Below are 23,019 nucleotides of genomic sequence, written 5' to 3'. Positions count from 1 at the left end.
ATTAGTGGCAGTGGGCACGAGCATCCTACTGAGCGAAGAGGAGGAGGAGGAGGAAGAGCAGCTGCGGGGGGAAATGTAACAGAACAAGCCAAAGTACAATTTCTAATTTGCGCATTCCCGCCACCACGCACATTCCCTTCCTTCCTTTAGGAGGCGACCTGAACGACTGAGTACACCGAACGCCTAATACCCGCCTCCCGTCCGTCCCACTTCTTCAACGCGGCGATAGGACTCACGAGCAGGAAGGCGTATACCACATCGCGGTTAGCCAATCGCCTCTCCGTGTCAAGCCGTTTGGGGGAAGGCTACCCAATGGCAACCCAAAGCGAAGAAGTGAGTGACAAGTGAGCGGCCCACTCGGTGGGACCCGCTTTCTGTAGAACGGCCTTTGCGTTGCCCTGCGCCGGCCTCCAATTGGGCGCTCGAAGTAAGGAGGGGAAGATGGCGGAGTGAGGGGGAAGGAAAGAGAGCGCCGTGGGCTGCGGCCCTGGGGCCTTAACTGAGGTAAGACATGGCGGGCTCAGGGGCTTCCGTGGGGAAGGTTCGTAGCCACGAGGGCCCGCTGCATAGAAAAAAACCAACATTGAGCCTGGAGCTCACTTGGCAAAGCCCGTCCGTTGAGCCGGCCGAAACCCGCTCTCTTCTACGTGACTGTCCCGGTTCTATGCCGCTGGAGAGAGACAAGTTCTGGTGTCCGGAGCTTATTCTTATTACCTCAGTTCTGGCCTTTTACCTCATTAGGGGCCTCCCTCCTCCTCCTCCTCTTCCCGGGTTTGTGAAGGTGGAAGCAGCTCGCTTTTCTCTGCCTCCAGAGCCGCAAACTTGTAAGCGGGCTACGCCTGGAACAAGGGGGTCGAGAATCGCTGCCTGGCCTTGGTGGCCAAGTCAGGGCAATCCCGTCCTTTCCCCTTATCCCTTTCTCCTACCTCCCCAAAGCTGACAGTGAGCGAGGGCTTGCTGGTGAGGCCCTGCACGGGCGAGGTGCTCCAGGCACCCGGGGCTGTGCAGCAGCCAAAAAAAGAGAGAGATCAGGTGAGGTTGGTGAGTTATTGCTGGTGGGGTTGACGAAGTGCTGCGGGTACTTGGGCCTCACTGGGAGTCCCAGTGGCGAAACCATCTCCTGCCTTTCCAGTGTTGAGAAGTGGGTTGGGGGTCGGTGCGCATTTTCCAGGGGGGTCCTCTGTAGCTCCCGTGATTTTCGAGAGAAGGCTGGAGTTCGTCGTGCCTATAGCAGACTAGCCCGGCCTCTAGTCTTCCTTCCTTCTTTCTTTCTTGAGCTGACAGGGGTGCCAACTTGAATAAAATATCGTGGGGGACCAGGTAAGCCCCGCCCCACATAATCGACCACATGACGCATTTCCCACACGCTATTTGAATGGCGATGCCCATCAACTTTGTGGGGCCACCCCCCTCAAAGATTTTATTGTGGGGTCCGAAGCCCCCACGACCCCCAGGAGTTGGCTCCTGTGAGAGCTGTATATCTTGTTGATTCAGCTCCCATTTTCTCTTGTCTTGCACTTCATAGCTTTCATGTGCTTGTGTGTATCAGAAATGGAACAAGCCATATGTTTTTGTGGGGATCAGGGAGGCTTCAGCTGTCCTGTTTCCATACTCGTAAAAGTGGACATATTTCTTTCCATTACTATTTACTTTTTCCGTGAATTTTGCTTTTTTGTAAAGTAAAACAACCCTGGGTCTTATTTGCTTCTTACAATTCTGTATTTAATAAGTAACACATAGAAGCAAGAGTGACAGATCAGCTGTTTTCTTAAAGAAGTTAGGAAATAGGAGCCCATCTGCAATGAAGTAATAAATTATGACTAGCTTTGGAAAAAAACATTGAAACATATACTGGGGAACAAGCTGGCAGATCTCAGAATTGCTGGTGAGCTTCAGCAGATGGCTGGAGTGCATTCTGAATGCATTAATTTGTATGCATTGTATCCATTGCTATATAGACAAAGAGCAGCTGCATCTTATTGAAGTAGATACTGCAGAAATATTATTTTTTAATTGCATACTTAGGAGATTTTATTTATACAGCTGCCAAAATGTCTTTGAATGGAAAAGAGACAGATGTGAAGAAATGGAGGTCTAATTCAAACTGCCCCAAGTAAGGATCTATCATTTTTGGCGAGTGTTACTGCCAGGGTCAAAAACTGTAGTTGCCAGCCCTCTTCTCTGTGAGCCAAGCCCCTTTCAAGGCTTTCCCAAGGGAAGAACTAGTGGAAAGAATGCCAGGTTGCTGTCACTGCTTGAAAATGTCCCAAATCTTCAAGTAACAAGTCAAGCACCCTCCCAAGGGAAGGGCCTGAGGGTAATGTGGCCAAGGCATGCAAGCCTTTCAAACAGTGGTGCACAACATACCCCACCTGCCTTTCCCAAGAGAAGGGTGGATAGGGAAAGTAATCAGTTGAGTGCCACTGTTTGAAGGTCCCCCAAGTGCCTTCAGGCCAGTGGCTTAGCTTGCCATGTGGGCGCCTTGCATAGGGGGGCAGGGTGAGCCAGTAGCACCTTAGAGACCACCTTAGTCCAGTAGCACCTTAGAGACCTTAGAGACCAAGTTTGTTCTTGGTATAAGCTTTCATGTACATGCACACTTCTGGATATATGAACTCTGTTCTGAAACTGTATGCCATCAGTGCTCCTGATGTGACACCACATACTTTCTGAGGAAAATACAATCTTTGAACAGGTATCTGAAGAAGTGTGCATGCACACGAAAGCTTATACCAAAAACAAACTTAGTTGGTCTCTAAGGTGCTGCTGGACTATATATATATATATATACACACACACACACACACACACACACACACACACACACACACACACACACGCTGGTACCTCGGGTTACAGACGCTTCAGGTTACAGACTCCACTAACCCAGAAATAGTACCTCAGGTTAAGAACTTTGCTTCAGGATGAGAACAGAAATCGCATGGTGGCAGCAGCGGGAGGCCCCATTAGCTAAAGTGGTACCTCAGGTTAAGAACAGTTTCAGGTTAAGAACGGACCCCCGGAACAAATTAAGTTCTTAACCCAAGGTACTACTGTATTTTGACTGGGTCAGACCAACACAGCTACCTACCTGAATCTAGAAGAATGGGATATTATGTTATACTGATATTGCAGCACTTGAGTCTCAGCGGTGCTGTGCCATTATTAGATCTTGGTTTAAATTAGATGAAGTACAGAAATTTCAATTCCTATAACAGCCCTTTACTGTTGTGTACTGCCAAAGTACCTGTTATAAGTAATTACATTTTACTATCATTCACTTCATTGGTTTTATTTACTATTTTAAAAGAAAGCAGAATAAAACTGCTTGGTACTAGAATCATTCTCCTTCATTCATTATAGCTGCTGACTAAACTGTGTCCTATTCCCCATCTCTGTTCAGTGCAAAGTGGTTATTTTAAAACAGCCTCCAGTTTTTATTTCGCTGAATGGAGTAGGGAGATAGAGCTTCAGATTCTTTTTTGGTCTTAGTCTTATTGATGTCAAAATTCTGCAAATTAAGAACCACTGTTCTGGGAAATTGATTTGCATCACAAAATAGTCCTGGGCAGCCCTCCTCCAAGCTTTACATTAGGCATCCCCAAACTTCGGCCCTCCAGATGTTTTGGATTACAATTCCCATCTTCCCTAACCACTAGTCCTGTTAGCTAGGGATCATGGGAGTTGTAGGCCAAAACATCTGGAGGGCCGCAGTTTGGGGATGCCTGCTTTACATAATGCCATGTTAGCATCATGATAATTATTGTATTACTGTAATACATTAAATATTTCAGTGTTGCTGTTCAGGGTGAAGGGGACTATATTATTAATTGGGTGAGTAGACAACCTGCTTTGTGAATGTAGCAGTGGTTTCAAAAATACAAACCTATTTTTAAATCTTGCATTACAGTTTCAATACCTTGACTTGCATCTTCACCTTCCACGGTTTTTTATGTGAGTTGGGTATAATTTCATCATGTCACTGGAAAATCATGCATTATTTTGTTATGAAAAAACTCACTCTCAGATATGTGGAGAGGTGACTAGAACCGAAAGTAGTACGTATAGCAGCCAAGTTCTCCCACTCTCCCCTTCTTACTTTCTTATTAGTTAAGTAGCTCAGTATTTTAGTTACTATAATTTATCATGAGAATTGTCAGAGAATTTAAATACGTCAGCATGCTTAAAAAATTTCTTGAGTAGGTAATGCGGTTTGATTTTTAAAATGAAATTTCAGAGTGCAAGATGCTATGAGAATTTAAAGAACATCTTAAGTAGCTAGAAATTTCTAAGGGTGCTCACGCTTCTTTGCCTTTAAAAATATTGTGTATTGCAGAAAGTGACTAAGCACCAGAATGCTACGGTACTGTTTGTGTGTTCCAGGTATATGTGTGTGTTTAATTGTATGATGAGCACCCCTGCTCACAGGTGATCCATCAGTCTAGACTTGTCAGCTTTGCATTCTTGAGACCCAAGTGTAGTCCTTCACTTTGAAATTTAATTAGAAACTGCAGATTTTCTGATTTTCTCTATTTGAAACACTCCATTCTTACCCCGAGAATTTCATATTACTTGATTAGATAGTAATTGGAGGGAAATGTAACCCTTTGTGCTTCTTTAGTTATGACTGCACTGTTACAAGCTGCTGAAGAAATGCAGAGGCTCTGAATAAAAAATGCATTCATTTGAATATTGCATTTCTGACTGTTCACTGAAGGCTAGGCAAATATGATCTTGATGAATCATACCCTGATGTTAAATGCATTGGCTTGAAGATAAGAGCTGTTTCATGCTTTACACAGCCTGCTACCACTGTATGGAGCAATAAAGACAAGGTCCAAAGAAGGAATTGTAACTCCAAGCAAACAGTGGAAAGGTACCAGGAAGGCAAAATCAATTGGTAGCTCCTGTGCACATGTTCCCAAGCGTTTGGGATTCACCTGTACCTTTCAGATGCTGTACATTTCAGAAGTGGTGTGCATAGCTTGTTGGGTTTTAGAGACTGTTGTAAATCATGGTTTGCCACTGATTGTGGTTAGAAGCTCCTAGTTGTGTCACATTTGCCAGGGGCAGGATGAGAACAGAAGTGTGCAAGTCAGCTTCTTGTGGCATAGTTAGCATTGCATCTACATAGTCCCATTGATTACAATGAGCATTTCTATTTATTCCTTAAGACAAAACTTATGAGATAATTTATGCCTCAGCTTGAAAGGACATTGTCTGTTATATTAGCAGGCTGTGCATTGTCATCATGATTTATATGGGTTCCAGCACCCCTTTGGTGCATTCTGGCACCTCTGTAGCATTGCAGCATGGGGGCACATCACTCAGAGCTGCGTGCCAGAGGTTGCGGGTGGTACTGCACCTCGTGTTGAGCAACTGAGGTTGTGAGTGGAACAGTCTCTGGTGCAGGGCAGCGGCAGTGGGGTGAGCGGGCAAAGAAGAGAGCGCCCCCCCCCATGGTCACCAAATTTGGCTGGGCATTCCCCTAAGAAAAGCTTAACAAGTTCCGGAGCACCTCTTTTCCTAGAAGAAAAGCCCTGGGTGGAGACTTTTTTCAATACTAGGAAACCCAGTATCTTAGGATAAGAAACAACATTAAAAAATTCCTTCCAGTAGCACCTTAGAGACCAACTAAGTTTGTAATTGGTATGAGCTTTATTTTGTTTCGACTACGTCAGACCAACACGGCTACCTACCTGTAATTAGGATAAGAAGAGCAATATGTGATACATTTTTTCCTGTGACCTGAACTTGAGTTTGTTTCCTGTAGTGTGCCCAGGTCCGTGCATGCACCATCTTGATTGGCAGTCAGAATAAGAAAATTATCAGAAAGCTAAAGGCAAGAGTTCCTGGTGATAGTTTCTGCAGCCATAAAGCAACAGGTAAGTGTCGGTTTAACCCTTCTTTGGATAATATGAAAGCTGTTGGCTGCCTAGCCTCCTAGGAATAATGTTTGTGTTATACATTAAGCCTGCAACTTACACACATTTAACTAGTGCGCATTAAGCTTTACCACTAGGCAAAATAATAAAAATAAGTAAAAGGAGGTGCACATCCAGGAAAAAAGACATTGGCAATTGCACCCAATGTGTTTTGACTATACATGGTTTTGGCTTTAGGCACAATTCCTGGAACATAACCCCCAGGTAAGTTGCGGGCTTACTGTTCTTGGTTCAGATGAGAGCATACCATTTGGAGTTTTTACTAAGAAACTTAGTAGTTTTGCTGACAACTTAACTCCCTTCTCATGCAGTTCTAAAACCAATAACTATAAATAACCCTTACCAGAATAAAGACAACCACCCATGAAAGTTAGCTTTTTATGATATTGCTTGACCTGATGTATGATTTTTAAAAGCTCTTAATCTTTTCTTACGCAGGGGAAAACATTCTTGTGGTTGTAGTCAAAGAATCAGGAGTCAGAAAATTACAGTAGTCTTATGCAACAGTAAGTAAATATGGAAAGGTGGTGTTAAGCTGAATTGACAGAAATTATTTCAGGTCCTTGGATAGAAATGTATAAAGTTGGATAAAAGTATATGGGTGTTGGAAGTTCCACTACCCACTTGAAAGCTTTTTTCCAGCAGAGAAGTGGAGTATTGGATGCGTTTACACTGCCCTGCTTGGTTACCCAAGTGGGCTCAGCAACATCTCTCCAAATTCACTTCCTGCCAGCTCGACTGCAGGTGGACAGTCATCACACTCTCTCACTAAATGAACGCATGGGAGAATGACAACCCAGATTTTCTTTTTTCTTCCATCAGCCTGCCTTTCTGTGCTCCCCCTTTGTCCAGGGGGATGAGTCTGCCAACCCTCTCTGGAGTCATCCGACAAGGGGGGAAGGAAGCTGGGTCTCCCATTTCCCCTCATGACATGAAACCGACTCGTAGTCTAAGTGTGCTGTATTGAAATGATGAAACACTCACCAGCTGCTCACAGTTTCTGTTTATTCTCTGAAGTTTTCTTCCTCTGGCAATCTTTTTATTCCATTGCAATATTTGAATTAATTAGCATTTATCCCTGAAATAGGCTTATTTTATACATCTTGAATGGTGTACCAGGTAGACTTCTAGCACTACTCATAATGTATATAGCATTGGCCACAGTAATCAGGATCTGTTCTTAGTGTGTGAAACCTGAGGGGCCCCAGAATAAGAACTGCTTGGAATACCATGGGGGAGGGAGGGGGTCAAAAGCACTGTAATTCACCTGTAAAACAATTCCTCCTAATCTTTAAAAGTTCCATGGTTCCCATAAAATGTATATGTGAAGTCAGTTTCAACTTAATTTAGAGTGAAATTACTTTCTCTTTTAATTAGTCAATTTGTGTGTGTATGTTTCCAGGTCCTTTCCTGTCGACCCCACACAGGCTGCTAAAGGAGCTTTGACTACTTCTGGTGAAGAAAACTCCTTCCTTTATCTCCATGACGGAAAATGAAGAAGCACTGCTCATTTTCTGCTCCACTCCTTAACATGAATTGGAGATGTAAAGCCTGTATTATAGAAAAAATATTACTGTCCTTGCGGAGCAACTGAAATTAATGGTTGACATTTCACTGAAACATGCAGACTTTTTGTTCAGAGTTTTTGCACTCCTTAGATGATTTTGCATATAGATGGAGGCATAACCCTAATTTGATTGGCATTTCCCCCCTTTCAAACTACCTTGGTAAGATAACTGCCTATTCTCAACATAGCATTTAGAGAAGCGAGCAAATTGATATATCCTTGGAACTTGTTACACAAACCATTAAAGAAAATATTGTGCAGAAATAAAAGGATATACAGGTGTACTTAAAATGAGGAATAACTTCTTAAAAAAAAAAACAGCTTGCGAAATTACCCTGTTGGAATTTTTCTCCTTTTAAAAGGAGCCAATTTATAGGTGTCCATCTTGATGCTATTATGTGAAGCAGTTGAAGCACAGTAGCACAGAGTAATTTTGTTCACTGTTTTGAGTAGACTATTAAAAAACAAAACATATATAAATTTACATAATTGCTGGAAAGGAGAGGTGATGCTGTGTGTTGCTGCTTTTCTAGCAAGATCCTTCCCAAGGGGTTGAAATCTTGAAACCAAACCCAGGAGCAGTGGGTTTTACATGGTATCCTCAGTCTTCCTAGGGAATTCAGCAACAAAAGGAATAATACCTTTCTCCAAGCTTTTGTCCAAAGGCACCAACTGATAGTGTAAAATATATGTGAAATTTCCCACCAGTTGGATGAACAAAGACAACGCATGCTCAGAAAGGGCTTCTTCACTAATTTTGTGGGTTACTGAAAGTTAAGGTGGAAATTCTGTTTCTAACATGTTTACAAAAGATGTTTTGTCTCAATTGCACATGATTCATATAGGACATTTTCTTTAGCATGGAATAATAGCTGATTATTAGCCACACCTTGTGAGGGTAGATTGATTCCTGGTTTTAGAAAAGTCTCCCCCACTTCCTTATGCTGAAGCCCTCAGCATTGCACCTTCAGTCTTACTGAAAATGTGAGTTTAAAATCTGCCAATGGCTTCAAAATATTTTCAATCTGGGTAAAAAATGGGAGTGCATGTTATAATGGTCAGTCTTGGTTATCAATGTTTTCAGTGCTACTTAATATCTGGTGTGAGGTAGCAAGGGCAATATTTCCTATGATGGAAAACAGCGGCTGTTTGGGGTATTTGATAGTTTTGAAAGGAGCACCCCAAGCCAAACACTGGTATTTGCTCATCACTTAATCTTATGTTCCTTTTATACAGTCTAATAAAAGATTCACATAAATACTTAGGTAAGTTTATTCAGCTGCTTTCCTTAATTCAAATAAGTTTTTTTTAAAATAGAATATTTAATAGAAGATTATCAAACAGGTAAATATTTATAACTGCTGAACATAATCAGATTTATGACTTGGGTCAGCTTGCTGGGGGGAAATTGTAATGGTTGTCATTTAGTTTGGCTTTGAAGTATACTTAATTCCTAATTCAAATTGAAGCCCAGAAATAAAAGTAGTTGGATTTCCTTCTAGGTTCTTCTGAACAGGAATTCCTGTTTAATTTATTGGGATTTTAGATACAGGGTTAGGCTTCTTAGTGAAACAGTCTCTCATTCTGGAACTGAAAATTCAGAAGACATCAAGTGTAGTGATGATTTGCTTCTATGTCGGTAGACTTTATGTTGTCTTCGCTACGTACTTCTCTCAGATTAAATTTGTAAAAGAATATGCTGGCACAGAGTGAAAATGTTTAGTTTCCCTAAATTGTCAGGATAGATATAAAAGTGGCCATATCAGCTGCACAAAATTCCAGCAAAGAACAACTCCCCCATCCCCTTTCCCTCTAGCTCCCCTGACTACATGAGGACGCAGTTTAAAATCTTGGAGAAACGAGTGCTGTACATGGCCCAAGAATCCCATTTGTAGTACTTCTCCTGTAGCATCTTAAAAGTACTGTGTCAAGGCAATACTGCCTTAATCTTTTTATTTTCTGTTTTGATCTGCATCTGTTTGTCCATGTTGGCAGGAAATCTTTCCTTATGAAAAACAAATACCGGGCACGTGCAATAGTATAATATATACATATAAATATATTTTAATACTTGTGGACAAAATGTTACAAGTTGTTTGAGAACAACAAAATCACCAATGTCTTCCATTTTGAGATGTGTATAGTTCCATAAGCATTAGTGCTTTGTAGCAAAACTGTAGTGCCATGTTAGGATCAGTGCATGAGCCTAGTAGTACTTTTTTTACAATTTCAGAGTGACAAATTAACAAGGCTGATGGTGTAATTCATAAGAAACTGACAAGATTATGGTCATGGGCTAAAGATGCAGTGTCCTTTCTAGGCAATGATAGCATACAGTGCTGAATAAAATCAGTAGCATGAGGAGTGCATGGATCTTGAATCTGTAAGCAGGTAGAAGTGTACCTCAAAGAAACCACAATTGAAACAGTGCTTTTGTGAGCAAATAATATTTTGCTGCAATGGGAAAATTCACTGATCTCTTGGACTAAGACGTTTCACAGATTTAAGTGTACATAAGGCTAATCTTTCCCACAACATGTTCTCGTAAAATGTCCCTTCATATATGACTGTTCTCCATTCAGAAGACCTTGTAAGGTTTTACTCAGTGGGTGGCGCTGTGGGTTAAACCACAGAGCCTAGGGCTTGCCAATCAAAAGGTTGGCGGTTCGAATCCCCGCGACGGGGTGAACTCCCGTTGCTCGGTCCCAGCTCCTGCCAACCTAGCAGTTCGAAAGCACGTCAAAGTGCAAGTAGATAAATAGGTACTGCTACAGCGGGAAGGTAAACAGTGTTTCCGTGTGCTGCTCTGGTTCGCCAGAAGTGGCTTTGTCATGCTGGCCACATGACCTGGAAGCTGTATGCTGGCTCCCTCAGCCAATAACGTGAGATGAGCGCCGCAACCCCAGAGTCAGTCATGACTGGACCTAATGGTCAGGGGTCCCTTTACCTTTACTGCTATTCAAGATCGGTAGTATTTATTTTTGAAAGCAAATGATTCTCATTTTTCTACTTCCATAGAACACCTGAAGGAGTTTGCTGTTTTAAATTTTGTTAAATCATTGCAGTACAACTATTTGGGTCACTAAGATGTCTCCCTGCTTAATCAGTTTGCTTTTAGTTCAAATAAATCAGATCAGCAAGTCATGCATCTGATTTTTCTTTTCAGATCCTGTAGTCTGGACTGCTCTGGTTCTGTTTTTAGAAAACAACTACTTGTAGCTTAAAGAGGATACTGCATCTTTTTCTTGGTCTTGTCTGTAAATGGCCACCTTGGTGAGGAAAAAAATATTTCTGGTTTTGGTTTACCATTGGCTAAAAATTCATAGGAAACATTTAATTAACCACAAAACGAGAGATCTATGTTTAAAGGTCTCTGCCTATTCTCCCTTGAAATTTGGGGAGGTGGGTTGTTTACAAATGAGCAGTGAGGACCTGAGCTCAGCCAAGGTTCTGTTGGAAAGAAATGTATTTGTCCCATTGAATGAAATAGTTTTTAGTGCTTGGGAGAATCAATTGATGGAAAAATACCTCTGAAACTGGAATGCAAAATAGCACAGTATGTAGGGGGAAAGAATCCCTGATGCAAATAAAGCCATAAGATGACTTAATTAATAGAACTTTAGTAGCAATAACTGTTTGCATGTAATAGGAACTACTTGCATTAGCAAGTATTGTATAGTAGAATAAATGGTACTAACCAAATAGGTTTGTGGTGCTCTGTGTTGCAGGGAGTTGCCTGACATGATGACAGTTTCTCTTTAAAATGTTAGGAAATTACTCAAAGGAAGTTGGCACTTGAATGCTTTAATGAGGAGCCTGTTTAAAACTCCTGCATAGCTATTATTATTTTTTCAGAATTGATGCAACTAGAGCAGAAATGGGCTAAAGGTGCAGTGTGCATGAGGAAGTGGATGAACCCCTGTCCTCCTTGTCAATAGATAGCATGTAGTTGAACTTCTGGTGTGAAAAGGAACTCTTCAGAGACTGTGGACAGGGCCAGGTTCAACCTACACATGCAATTTAGATTTGATTGTGGAAACTTGTTGCCATTACCTAAAGCTGGTTAGATGTGTCAAATTTTTGAGGAATGTTGGCAAGGTAAAAAGCATCCTAACACCTGGCAAGTGTTGTGTCTCCTGAAAATGTTCTTTTTCTCTTTAAAAAACCTTTTGAAAACTTGTAAGCCTGTTATGTGGTTTCACTCTTAATTATAAAAGCTACTTTTGAGTTTGGAAGCTTCTATTCTAGATGGGTATGCCTGGTAATCTTCTACCCTCACCACTCTATAGAGTGCAGTTCATACCTCTTTAAAATGCAGCTTGCACTAACCTAGTATGCATGTACATACTGAAGACCATGTAAACTGTAAGCCTAATATGTAACTCTGCCTTAAACAGGATTCAGCTGAAGTAGAACAGATTCATCTACAAGGTTGGGATGTATACTTGAAGGCTTTACCTTTATTGTTTTCCTTAATTGCAAGGAGTTATATCCCAGCTGGTGTGTGCCTGACAATAGAAGGCTTTTGAAAAGGGAGCAAGGCTATTTTGGGTAGTTCCCCTCCCCTCAACAGCCACCTGTTCCAAAGGGCCCACCAATTCTCCAGGTCAGATTTGAGTGGGAAGGAGGAATCACTGAAGAGTGCCTCAACCCTTTTTCCACTGTACTAAAGAGCCTTCCATAAGCAGAATATGGCCAAAGGGTAGCCAGTGTCTATCATCAGTCTGATTAACACAGCCACCTGTTCAAGTGGATGGAAGAAGCCCATATTTTAAAAGTAGAATTGATATATATTCTGTACAGAGCGACCCCTATATATTCATACTGCAGTATGAACTTTACTAATGGTTTCCAAAATAACATTTGAAATCTGAATCAAGGACACTGTCCTTGATATGTGAAAAAATAGTCAACAAAAACCTGTAACTGTTTTGTTCACATCACAAAATATACAAGGCACTTTTTACTGTTCAAACAAACATAATTCTAGGGCTAAGGAAATTTGCACTTTGTTAAGCATTCTGAGCAAACTGGCAGAATCTGAAAGGATATGCCACCAATAGGACTTGCTTTGCTCTAAATTTATTTTGAATTGCTGGTTTGCAGATATTTTTCAATTAGCAAAACTGGTGCTTGACTGACATAGTGCTGCTGCTACCCAATTTAATAAATAATGAACTTTTTAGCTTGGTATCTGGATGAGTGTGCGAGCTTCGTACATGCAGGATTTGCTGTTGTGGTGCTTAGTCAGAAACATTTAGGATGTGGTTAACAGTTTGTTTGAAGATGCTTGGCTATCTTGCATAGCCTCATAATTGAGAGCTTTGGTGCCTAGATCTATAGAAATTAGGGGTTCTGTTACTCTCCAGAGCAGCCTTTGCCAACCTGGTGCCCTCCAGAAGCTTTGTGCTGCAGGTCCCATCAACCCCAGCAGCACACCTGTCAGAGGCGGCTTGAACAAATTGCACTTAAGCAATTTGCACCTTAGTAGCTGTGGTATTTAAACTCCTAAAGGTTTAGCACTGAAATTTGTTTCCGTAAGCAGCTAATGGGGGTGGTGGTGTATCTTTCTATGAAGTGGCTCTTCATGGCATGTAAGCAGCACTTCGGGTATACGTGTGGTTCCGTTTCCCCCCCCCCACTCGCCTTCCATTTATTCTCCTAACAGCCTTTATTCTATCAGTGGAGAACAGGATCTCATTCTAAGTATATTAGTACCATTCTTTATGATTGGTTGCAGAGGGCTTTTTTCATAGTCTGTCTCTATTCTACATGTGCACTAGTTTTTATGATAAAATCTCCCTTTTAGACTCCTTTTATTCTTGCTTTGCACTTTGAAGAACAGTAAATATTGAGCAGTAGAAGTCCAAGCACAATACATGGGTGCCAATAAATGTAATTTCCAAACAGGCTTCTGGGATGAAGAGGGTAAGTTTGCAAGTGGTAGTGTTGGGTCTTTGCAACAGCATTTGGAGGCCTAAGCTGAATTGAATTTTTGTACCATGCTTTATTAAGTACTTGAAGATTGAGGGTGAGGGTGGGGGTGGAGGAAGGACAAGGAGTTTATGCCCTCACCCTGTACACAGAGAGGCAATGAGTTCTCCCTGCCCTGAAATGTAGAGAAATGGTCAGCTAAGTGGTGCTCCCCAAAGACGGCAGGAACAAAAGCTTAGTAGGGTCTCTGCTGAACAGTGGGACAAAGAACTCATTTGTATGAAAGGAGTCTTATGACAGGAATGTGGAAAACAAAATACTAGAGAATGAAAATATGTCATGTGATGGGGCAGGGGAGAATGTCCCAAGGTGAATATTTCCTACATAACTAGATGAAAAGGAAGCAGGTTTAGAGCTGGAAATTGACTTCCATTCTATCTGGAGGGGGGGGCAGGATGAGTTTGATCACTTGCTAGTTGGTTTTAGGTGGAATTGTTAACTTTTCCTAATTACAGCACAATGAACATTCCACAGAGTTTAGCATTTAAATAGTTGCAACTTATCTGTCCTCTGCCATCTTTGACAAACCCTTGGAAGGCAGATGAGGTTGTGAAACTCAAGTATGGAAAACATACACGGGAAAATTGACAATGGCACAAGCACATAGGCTCACAAACCAAGTCTTTTATAGAGGTAGTATCCTAATTATGCATGATTAAGATGTCTAGTGTTATAGTTATTACCAGTAAATTGATATATGCATTTATACATAATGAAGCAATAGAAACTAATATACCAATAGCTTGAACTTACTGCTTTGATTCTCAGATTTTGATTTTAGAGAACATTCTGTCTCTTTAAAGGAGGCAGAATGTACAAATAAGAGAAGCATGACACCAAAACTGTGTATTTGAAAGAAGAATCAGCAGAACGAGCCCTTTTGACCTCTTACCAGGCTCATTGTGGTCACTTGAGCCTACATAATATGAGCATGGTTGGTGGTAAGATGGGTTTCTTGGCTGCTGCAATTGTACAAATAAAAAGGTGCAGAGTTTCAGAGTACAGAGAAGGCACTAGATGAAGCCCAAACAGGGCAATAGCAAAATGTTGTATGTAGTAGGATTTTTCAGGTAACAAGAAGGAAGGAACCTGGATCACAGCCTGCTGGCTGCAGATAAATGAGAATTTAGGTGGATGAAATCATTAAGCAGTCCATACTCTTCAGGTATTGAGTTTAAATGACAGGTTCTCCCCGCCAGGTATCTCTCACCCTGTAAGGCAGCTATAGCAAGATGAACTGGTTTCAGACCAGCATTAATATACCTTACAATAACTAATCTGAAAATGGCAAAGTTTTGCTTTAGACACAAAGCAAGTTAAAGCTTGCTAAGTAGGAGTGGAGCTTGCTAACTAGATTCAAGAGTTAAAGACAACCCCATAAAAATTTATTGGTTTAGTTACAAAAAAAGTAAAAAGTGGGTGCATTTAATGGTAGAATATATATGCCGAATACATATTAAATATTAAGTAGAGGATAGTAGAAACATAGTCCTTGTATCTAAACCTGGACTAGAAAATTATTTTCCTAGTGTGAAGGTGCTGCTTAAAATAGACACTGAGTTTAAAGTTCCTTAACTAGATTATGGCTATACTAGTTTCTGCAGAGCAAGTTACAAACACTTCTTCATATCAAAGTTTGCTTTCTCATATATCTGAAAAAGAATATGTTACGGCAAATCTGCATTTTATGTTAGTGATTATTTTCCCAATCATTTATTTTAAGCTTGTTATAGAGGCCATTTTTTTTAGATTGCCAGTCTCAGTAATTAGTAGCTGCCAAATAGATGTATGAATATTGGAGACATGAGTGAAGGCTTGTAATGACATCTGTTTGACTGCCCCTCTGATTTCATGTTAACAGGTGAAAAAATAGAAAAGACTCCATAGTATTTTATCATTGAATTGTTTTCCCGAAACTCTGCCCCTCTTGTAGGTTGTGATTTAGGTCTCTGCTAATTAATTTCTTCTTTCAGAGCAAAGAAATGATTGTCTTTGCAAATGCATAGGAGGATAACTGATCATAATAAAGGGATTGTGAAAACTAGAGTCTGGGAAAATGTACAGAAACATTGTATAAATTTTAGAAGTAAGCTTACATTTTGTTAACTCACTTGAACAAGCAAAACAGACAAGGAAGTTATATGCCACTGCAAACTATTTACTCCCATTGCACAATTATGTAACAAATACCACAAATCTACCCCTGTATATATTTGAAGATTTCCAAAAGGCAGCTTGCTTTTATATCTATGCATCTTTTGGGGAGGGAAAGAGGGTGTTAAAACTTCTTTTGACACTGTAAACAATAATTGTTCAAAACTGAACCTGGAAACTCTGCACCTGTATACAATTTTTTAGCAATAAAGCAGCATGGGCTGAGAATGCACTTAAAATGCCATTGTGTCATTTCTTCTAGGACAAACTGTTGAAATGATAGAAATCTAGGTTCACATATTTCAAAGTTTGCCTTCATTATGGAGCAGGAGAAAGATGTTTAATCGTTGCAAGCTATGATTGCTGTGAAACCCCAGAAGCTTTTTAGCACATCTGAGCCACTTCATACTCTCATGTATTTCTCAACCATTATGGGATTGGTTGTCATGTGTTTTGCAGTGCCTCTTCTCCCTCCTATTCCCAGTACTCAGCTTTAAGTTAACTGCATTGTTTTTTTCAGAAAACTTATCAGGTGGTGAAATGTATAGGAAAGCAGCACTACCAAAGCAGCTAACCAGTCCGTCCATTCTGTCCGCAACAACTTTTCAAAATAGGGTAGTGAAAAAGACATTTTGCGTCTCTCAGAAATTCAAATTTGTGTCTACACCATTTAAACAGCACTGGAATTCACATTCTTGCATTGGGCTTGAAATTGTTTTTATTGTTAAATTGCTTTGAGATGTTTCATAGGAAGCAATTCATAAAGTTAATAAGAGAGATACAGAAAATCCTTTATGTAGGCTGCCTCACATGTGTAAAGTTTCCTTTCCTAACCTATGCTCCACCTTTGGTAGTTTAGGCAGCATTAAACCCTGTAGTTAGCATAGAATTCAACTGGTGTTACAGTTAGAGTTTAAGTTTGATGAGATTTTAATAGCTTTTAAATTGACACTTAGTTTACACAACAGGTTACTGGGTGGACTGAACTGTCTCAAGCCAAATTTAAAATAAAATACTGAACTGAAGCCACCAACAAAACTGTACAAGCTGTACATTTCCTCTAAAGAGAGGCTGCACATGCATTCACTGAATAGTTTAGGGTAGTATTAACAACAGATGCAACAATTCCAAAAAAAATTCAGGCAGAACTATGTGTGCACATATTAAAATATAGCAGTTCATATGCAGCAAATGGACTTGAGTTTTCTATGAAGGAAACAGCTTTGTGTAATCCATTTGACAGTCCAAATCACACTACCATTTTCAAATACTGTACAGTACAACCTCATGTTCATCACAGCCAAATGCAGATATGTGACTGCAGAAATTCTACCAGTTAGTAGTTCAACTTCTTCCTTGTTCCCCCAGATGCTTGGCCATGTAGTCTTGCTTTGTAGACCTGCTTTTCAGACACCAAATTCTGCTGGTTTCTTTCTTCGAGTTTCTCAACCAACCATTCTATCCGCATGTGCGCTAAAACAAGGCTCTCCTTTAACTACAAAAAATAAATCACCAAGCTTAGATAAAATGAAGTGATGCAGAAAACCAATTATATCAGCCAAATCTTTGTCAGTGAGAACAAAAAAATGGCCAATACACCTTGTAACTCTGCATTTGAGAGGCATCTCTTTTAAAGGTATGGGAGAAAATCAACATTGCACTAAGGCAGGCATCCCCAAACTTCGGCCCTCCAGATGTTTTGGACTACAATTCCCATCTTCCCCGACCACTGGTCCTGTTAGCTAGGGATCATGGGAGTTGTAGGCCAAAACATCTGGAGGGCCGCAGTTTGGGGATGTCTGCACTAAGGCTATTCTGTCAGGTCAAGCATTTTGGCTTGCTATATGGATCAATCCCCTTTACCGGTTTTGGGTGCTCTCTCAACCGAACACCCCCTTGACCCAATTATAGAGGGCACAGGGGAAGGAGGGGGGGGAGCCCCAGTGCACAAGCAGAAGTCCTTGTTCAGGGTTTTCACAGGATATCTTTCATGTATCTTGGGAAATAGACTAGGGCAGCTGAGCACTCCTTCATGATAGCTCTCCAAACTTGATTGGCATGAACCCAGCATGTTGACAACCAATCCTTCAAGGATTGTGTAAGACAGTTTGTCATGTGCAAATAGGGTTCCACTTGCTCCTCACCTTTTAGTCTACCTCACTGGCTTCAGATGAATGTCAGTACTGTCAGCTGTGTAGTCTGACACTTAAGCATACTTGGGAAGATTTAAACTCAGGTAGGTCCCCTATAGGGAAGCGGGTGGCGCTGTGGGTTAAACCACAGAGCCTAGGACTTGCTGATCAGAAGGTCGGCGGTTCAAATCCCCGCAATGGGGTGAGCTCCCATTGTTCGGTCCCAGCTCCTGCCAACCTAGCAGTTTGAAAGCACGTCAAAGTGCAAGTAGATAAATAGGTACCGCTCCGGCAGGAAGGTAAACGATGTTTCCGTGCGCTGCTCTGGTTCGCCAGAAGCAGCTTTGTCATGCTGCCGACATGACCTGGAAGCTGTATGCCGGCTCCCTCAGCCAGTAAAGCGAGATGAGCTACAGCGAGAAGGTAAATGTTAATATTTACCAGTAACTACAGCATCCTATTTTCATACAACCATGTGCTTGAAAGAACAACCATCATTAGCTAAGTGTGTCTGGGAGCTATTTCTTCTATTTCTCAAAATTGGGGGTTGCCTTTGATTTGCCAAGCCTCAAAACAGTTTGTGCCCATTATTATGTTTCTATGTTCCATAAATGTCTGAAAGACTGCTCTGACTACTCCTTTTAAACCTCAAAGTCCAGTATATTGTGCAACAGTCTATAAGAGAAATCCAGGTTCAAATTCTGCCCTGTCAAAGACTATCAGCACAATTCTATCTATGTCTGCTCATAAGTACAGTGGTACTTCGGGTTGCGTACTCAATCCGTTTTGGGGTGCCATTCGCACCCCGAACAGTACACAGCCTGAGCGGCGCTTCCGCACACATGCCAGGTGAATGGGGTTAGGATAGCTGCCTAACAAAAGTTCACTAGAAGCTCTCTGTTGCAAGGGTTGCAAATCTTTTTGTACATTTAGTCACATTTTTATCTGCCCAGTTCTCCTGTGAGAAGGGGAAAACAGTAGTTAACAAACACAAAAACAGAAGAACACTTACTTTCTCTACTTGTTCCTTTAGGCTCAAAGGAGGACAGGTCATCTTTGATGCTTCAATTGTGGTTTTAGTTTTTAACAAGTAACTGAAAAATAGGTTAAAAGACAATACATTTTGAAATTAGCTGATCAGTCATAGGAATGTATGAATAAAGGAGAAGATAAACAATCTATATTGCACTTTTTCAGAATATTGTGTTCATTTTTTCAACATTTTATGTCTACTCCAGCAAGCGAAGTCTAAATATTCAAAAGTGAAAATTATGAATAATAACCATGTTATAGTATTTTACCAACATCCTGATTTCAGTGATTATATCCTAACTTGAGATATAATTTCCTGAAATTAATAGGTTTCCACAATCTCATACTGCAGTACATTTCAGATTCATAACAATCTATTTTGAAGGACCTAATTATTCAATATAAAACACTTATTTTATTTTCAAGAAAATAACTTCTCACCTTCCCTGTCCCTTCCTCAAGTAGGCTAAACTTTTGTGGTCATAGATCACTTCTGTTTTATAGCCAGTTTTAAGCCCTTTCACACAGCATATATGTGTGTCAATGCCTTATCAATGAAGTAATACTTAAGCTGCCAATCAACAAGTAAATGTATTGCACCGAAAAGCACCGTCTTGAGCTGTGACATTACTGTTTGTCATTCACAAGTCAAAACACAAGACTGCATGATCATTGTTTAGTGTAATAGCAAGGCTATTCTAATCCCAGGTTGGCCATGAAGCTCACTGGGTGACTTTGGACCTGTACTTCCCACTAACCATATATTACTGGACTGTTGGGAATCTAAACTGGAAGGGAAGCAGTCCCCTGAGCTCTTTGTAGAGGTGATGGGATAAAAAGGTGGGGGGGGGACACAATTAAGGGAAATCACCCTTAAGGTCAAGAAAATATGAATGGTACTTTCTAGTGACTAATTGAATAAATCTCCTAAGCTTGTATTCCCACTGGAAAGTTAGTTTTAGATCAGCTCTCATAACACCATGGTGTTACTATTGGTATAGTTATTTTCAGTTGTATAAACGCCTGCTTCTACCCAAGCGTTAGCTACATATTGTGCTGCTGTAACTACCACAGCATAGTGTCTACAAATGATGCCATCAGCCAGTATCTCTTTTGGAAAAGCCTTTTAAAATCCTTTGCATGCCTTTTTTTAAAAAAAACAAAAACAAACCTTCATAAAAAAACTTATACAGGATGTCTTGTATGTGTCAGTTTGTTACCCTTCATTTTACTGGAGTTTATCCGCATGACTTAACCATCTGATCTGTTCAATATGCATCTGGACACTAACCATATGATGTTGTCCTTCAAAAGGCAAAAGAAGCCTCGCAGGTAAGCCAGAGGTTTTGAACAATAGAGTCTGAAACCTATTCCCGCTTTACATTCTCGACAGTACAGCATGTTGTAGGTGCTGGGGGAAAAAGACCAGTTGTGAAGTCAGCATTCCATAATCTACTTTATTACCAAACTCTAGGGGCTTCAGCCACCATAAGCAACATTTTTTGAATTTGCCCTAGAAAATCCAGAATTATTCAGTTATAAAAACCAAATTTAGAGTAACTGTTCAGAAGTATGCATCTTTCCATTAGTATATAGCTTCCAGGTTTACAGGGGAAAGGGGTGTTGCAAAAGCCTGTATGAACATATTCCTAGTGATAAGAATGCAGCATGGTTTCCTTACTACAGAATATGCATCCTTAAACAAAAGATGCTGCATTCATCCAAAATATTTACAAAGAAGTGCTACGGGGGCAGCGGTGGGAGAATCCAAGGTGGATGAAAAACCAAATCGAAAGCTCTGCTTAGCTGATAGGGCAGAAAATTGGGGTGGGGAACAGGGAGGATGTTTCCGAATTTCTTTCACTGGTTCCCATAACATCTTATTGTTTCCACAGTCAGAAAGCAAGAGAAGGCAGAAACTCTTCTCTGCCCAGATCTTTATCTATACTCTTCTAGGACCCCAGGATACCCACCCCAGGAAACAAAGGAAAGAAGAGATTCCCTCTGCTGTTTGCACATCTGCAAAAAGGAGCAATTTCTCAGAGACAAAGGATGCTCACTGGGAATGAAATATTTACTTAAGCCAGGCATTTTATTTTGAAAAAACAAGTATGGCAAATAAAATATTATTTATTTCATTAGCCACCTTCCCCAAGTCACATGCAAATAAAACAAAAAGGTGGCATAGGGTTCCAAGATAATCTTGCTCTTCTAAGCTTCCGATGTAGTAAATTTTCATTAAAAACAACAACTCACCATCCATTTAGGTCTCCCTCAATGCAGACCATCAATTTATCTTCCACTACAACATCATTTGTAACTTCTGAAAAGAGAAGCAGATTTTGCAGATTGAATAAAGATAAGAATTCCTCAATGCATTACATTCAAACACTTTATTTCATTTAATATTTATCCAGGGACCTGTTAAAGACACCTGTAAATTATTCAGATGGATCTCATAGCAACAAGACTATTTATCTTCATGCTTGAAAAATAAGAGACATCTACTGCTAGTGCTAGAATCACTGTAACATGCACTTTAGGTTTAATATATATTATTACAGGCATATTTAAATTACTTGAAGCATTTTACACAAGCCAAGATCTAAATTAAAAATGTCGCTTTCAGAAATCATAGTAGAAAAGGGACTCACTCTCTCACTGAAGATTGCAAAAGTGGATTCCTGTTATGATAGAAATTAATGCTGTAATTTGGAATTCACACCATTCTTTATTTAGATAATGGTTTGATGTTGATTTATTTAACATCAGTTAAGATTAACCAGTTAAGCTTCTGAACTCCTCATGACTATGCCACATGAGGAGAAGAGGTGGAAATCACCCCAACAGAAGGCTCTCCAGTTTATTCACATCACACTAAATTGGTTTAGTGTGTGAATGTGGCCTTTCCAGCCTCAGAATGGTTATGGGAATAAGGGCAAGTGGAGTGTCATATATGGCCTGAGGTCCACATTCATGCTTGGCCAATATATATATATATCTACTGTATATATCTCCTGTATATATATCTACTGCTGCCAATACTGGCAGGGTCTCATGGGGATACATCATTTTTGTTTTTTAAATGTATTTTTATTGCTTTTATTTCTTCTGCATTACATATCAGTTTGAATTACAATAAAATACAACATAAGAAATGAAAGCAATAAAAATACAAATAAAAATCATACAGCACCTGGCAGAAGACATCACAGTTGGTAAAAAAGGCATAAAAACCATGAGCAGTCCGTCACGACCACCAACATTTTTCAAGTGGCCTGCGCGGGGGGGGGGGGAGTTTTGGGACCACGGGTTCAAATCTTTTAAATTCCATGTTTTGAGCTTCGCACGACCCCAACACAAATGTAACAGGTGTAATGATAACCCGTGTACATTGTCACGTGCGACAACAATCCTGCGTATATTTATTTGAACATCTGTGCAGCCTGATTGATGAAAAGCCCAGTGTAGCTCGAAAGTTCGCGCTTTTTCTTTTTCTAAAGAAAAGAAACCGCATTTTCCTTTTCGCTCTGAGGCTGCCAACCCAACACTCAAAAGAGTGATCCACTCACTGAAGCAAACGAGAAGGCGGAGCTTCTCCTCCTGGGCGCAGAGATGAAGCGAGTCGCCCAGCACCGAACGACAACTGCGGCACTGGTAGAGCACGCAGTCCTCTAGCCTGAGACTCCGGGAACCCGGAACCCGCTCCCCGGGTTTCTCCGGAAGCTTTGGGCTTTGCTGACCATGGCGGCAGCTCTTCGTCCCGGGTTCCGCCCGATCCACCTTGATCACGCCTTCCAGACGGGGCTCCTGGAACAAAAGCTGCAGCTGCCGCCGCACTGCCATGTTACTCCCCGCCAACTTTTCAAACCTAGTCCCCACCCCCTGGGGCGCCTATTCGGGAAGTCCCTCGTGACGCTAGCAGGCATTCCCCCTCCGATTGGGTCCCACTCTTGCTCCTCAAGCTTTCCCAACCAATCGCGTTCTCCACCCAAAGGGCGCTTTTGTTTTACCTAGGCGCGGGTGGAAAGCCAGAGAAGCCTTCGCGCCTTTTCGAAACAAGGAAACGAAACCGTGGGTGGGTTGTTGTTTTTAAAAAATATTATTTATTTATCCAGAGTTCCTATTGGCTAGGAGCCTCCTTCGAGCACCATCCACTTTCGCTTGCGGCTCGACCAATGAGAGACGGCGCGAG

The 23,019-nt window shown here is 41.0% G+C and overlaps 1 protein-coding gene and 1 long non-coding RNA gene across 2 annotated transcripts; one reads left to right on the top strand and one right to left on the bottom strand.

Moving 5' to 3' along the window:
• The first annotated feature begins 424 nt into the window (after positions 1 to 424).
• Positions 425 to 15,899, top strand: LOC118083352 (uncharacterized). The gene is made up of 4 exons (XR_004692378.3): positions 425 to 504; positions 5,783 to 5,885; positions 6,384 to 6,451; positions 7,348 to 15,899. It is a non-coding gene; the product is annotated as an uncharacterized LOC118083352 (long non-coding RNA).
• A 461-nt stretch (positions 15,900 to 16,360) lies between these two features.
• OIP5 (Opa interacting protein 5) lies at positions 16,361 to 22,839 on the bottom strand. Its single transcript, XM_035111656.3, has 5 exons — positions 22,397 to 22,839; positions 21,081 to 21,147; positions 20,116 to 20,235; positions 18,805 to 18,886; positions 16,361 to 17,155 (listed from the first exon to the last, which is right to left on the bottom strand). The coding sequence occupies exons 1-5, from the start codon at positions 22,668 to 22,670 to the stop codon at positions 16,997 to 16,999; spliced, it is 702 nt and encodes a 233-aa protein (XP_034967547.1). The 5' UTR covers positions 22,671 to 22,839; the 3' UTR covers positions 16,361 to 16,996.
• Between the last annotated feature and the right edge of the window lie 180 nt (positions 22,840 to 23,019).

The sequence above is a fragment of the Zootoca vivipara genome, chromosome 1 (assembly GCF_965207765.1).
Source record: "Zootoca vivipara chromosome 1, rZooViv2.hap1.1, whole genome shotgun sequence".
Lineage (NCBI taxonomy): Eukaryota > Metazoa > Chordata > Lepidosauria > Squamata > Lacertidae > Zootoca > Zootoca vivipara.
Note: the sequence above shows the minus strand (reverse complement) of the source record. Positions and strands in the feature narration are given on the sequence as shown.

Bases quoted from the DNA above. Each gene is read 5' to 3' on its own strand.
- OIP5 (XM_035111656.3), bottom strand. From the start codon at position 22,670: ATGGCAGTGCGGCGGCAGCTGCAGCTTTTGTTCCAGGAGCCCCGTCTG. The intron at 18,887-20,115 runs GTTAGTGTCCAG...CCTATTTTTCAG, and splicing joins TTGAAGGACAACATCATATG to TTACTTGTTAAAAACTAAAA. The intron at 17,156-18,804 runs GTAAGTGTTCTT...TATTTTTTGTAG, and splicing joins TAAAGGAACAAGTAGAGAAA to TTAAAGGAGAGCCTTGTTTT.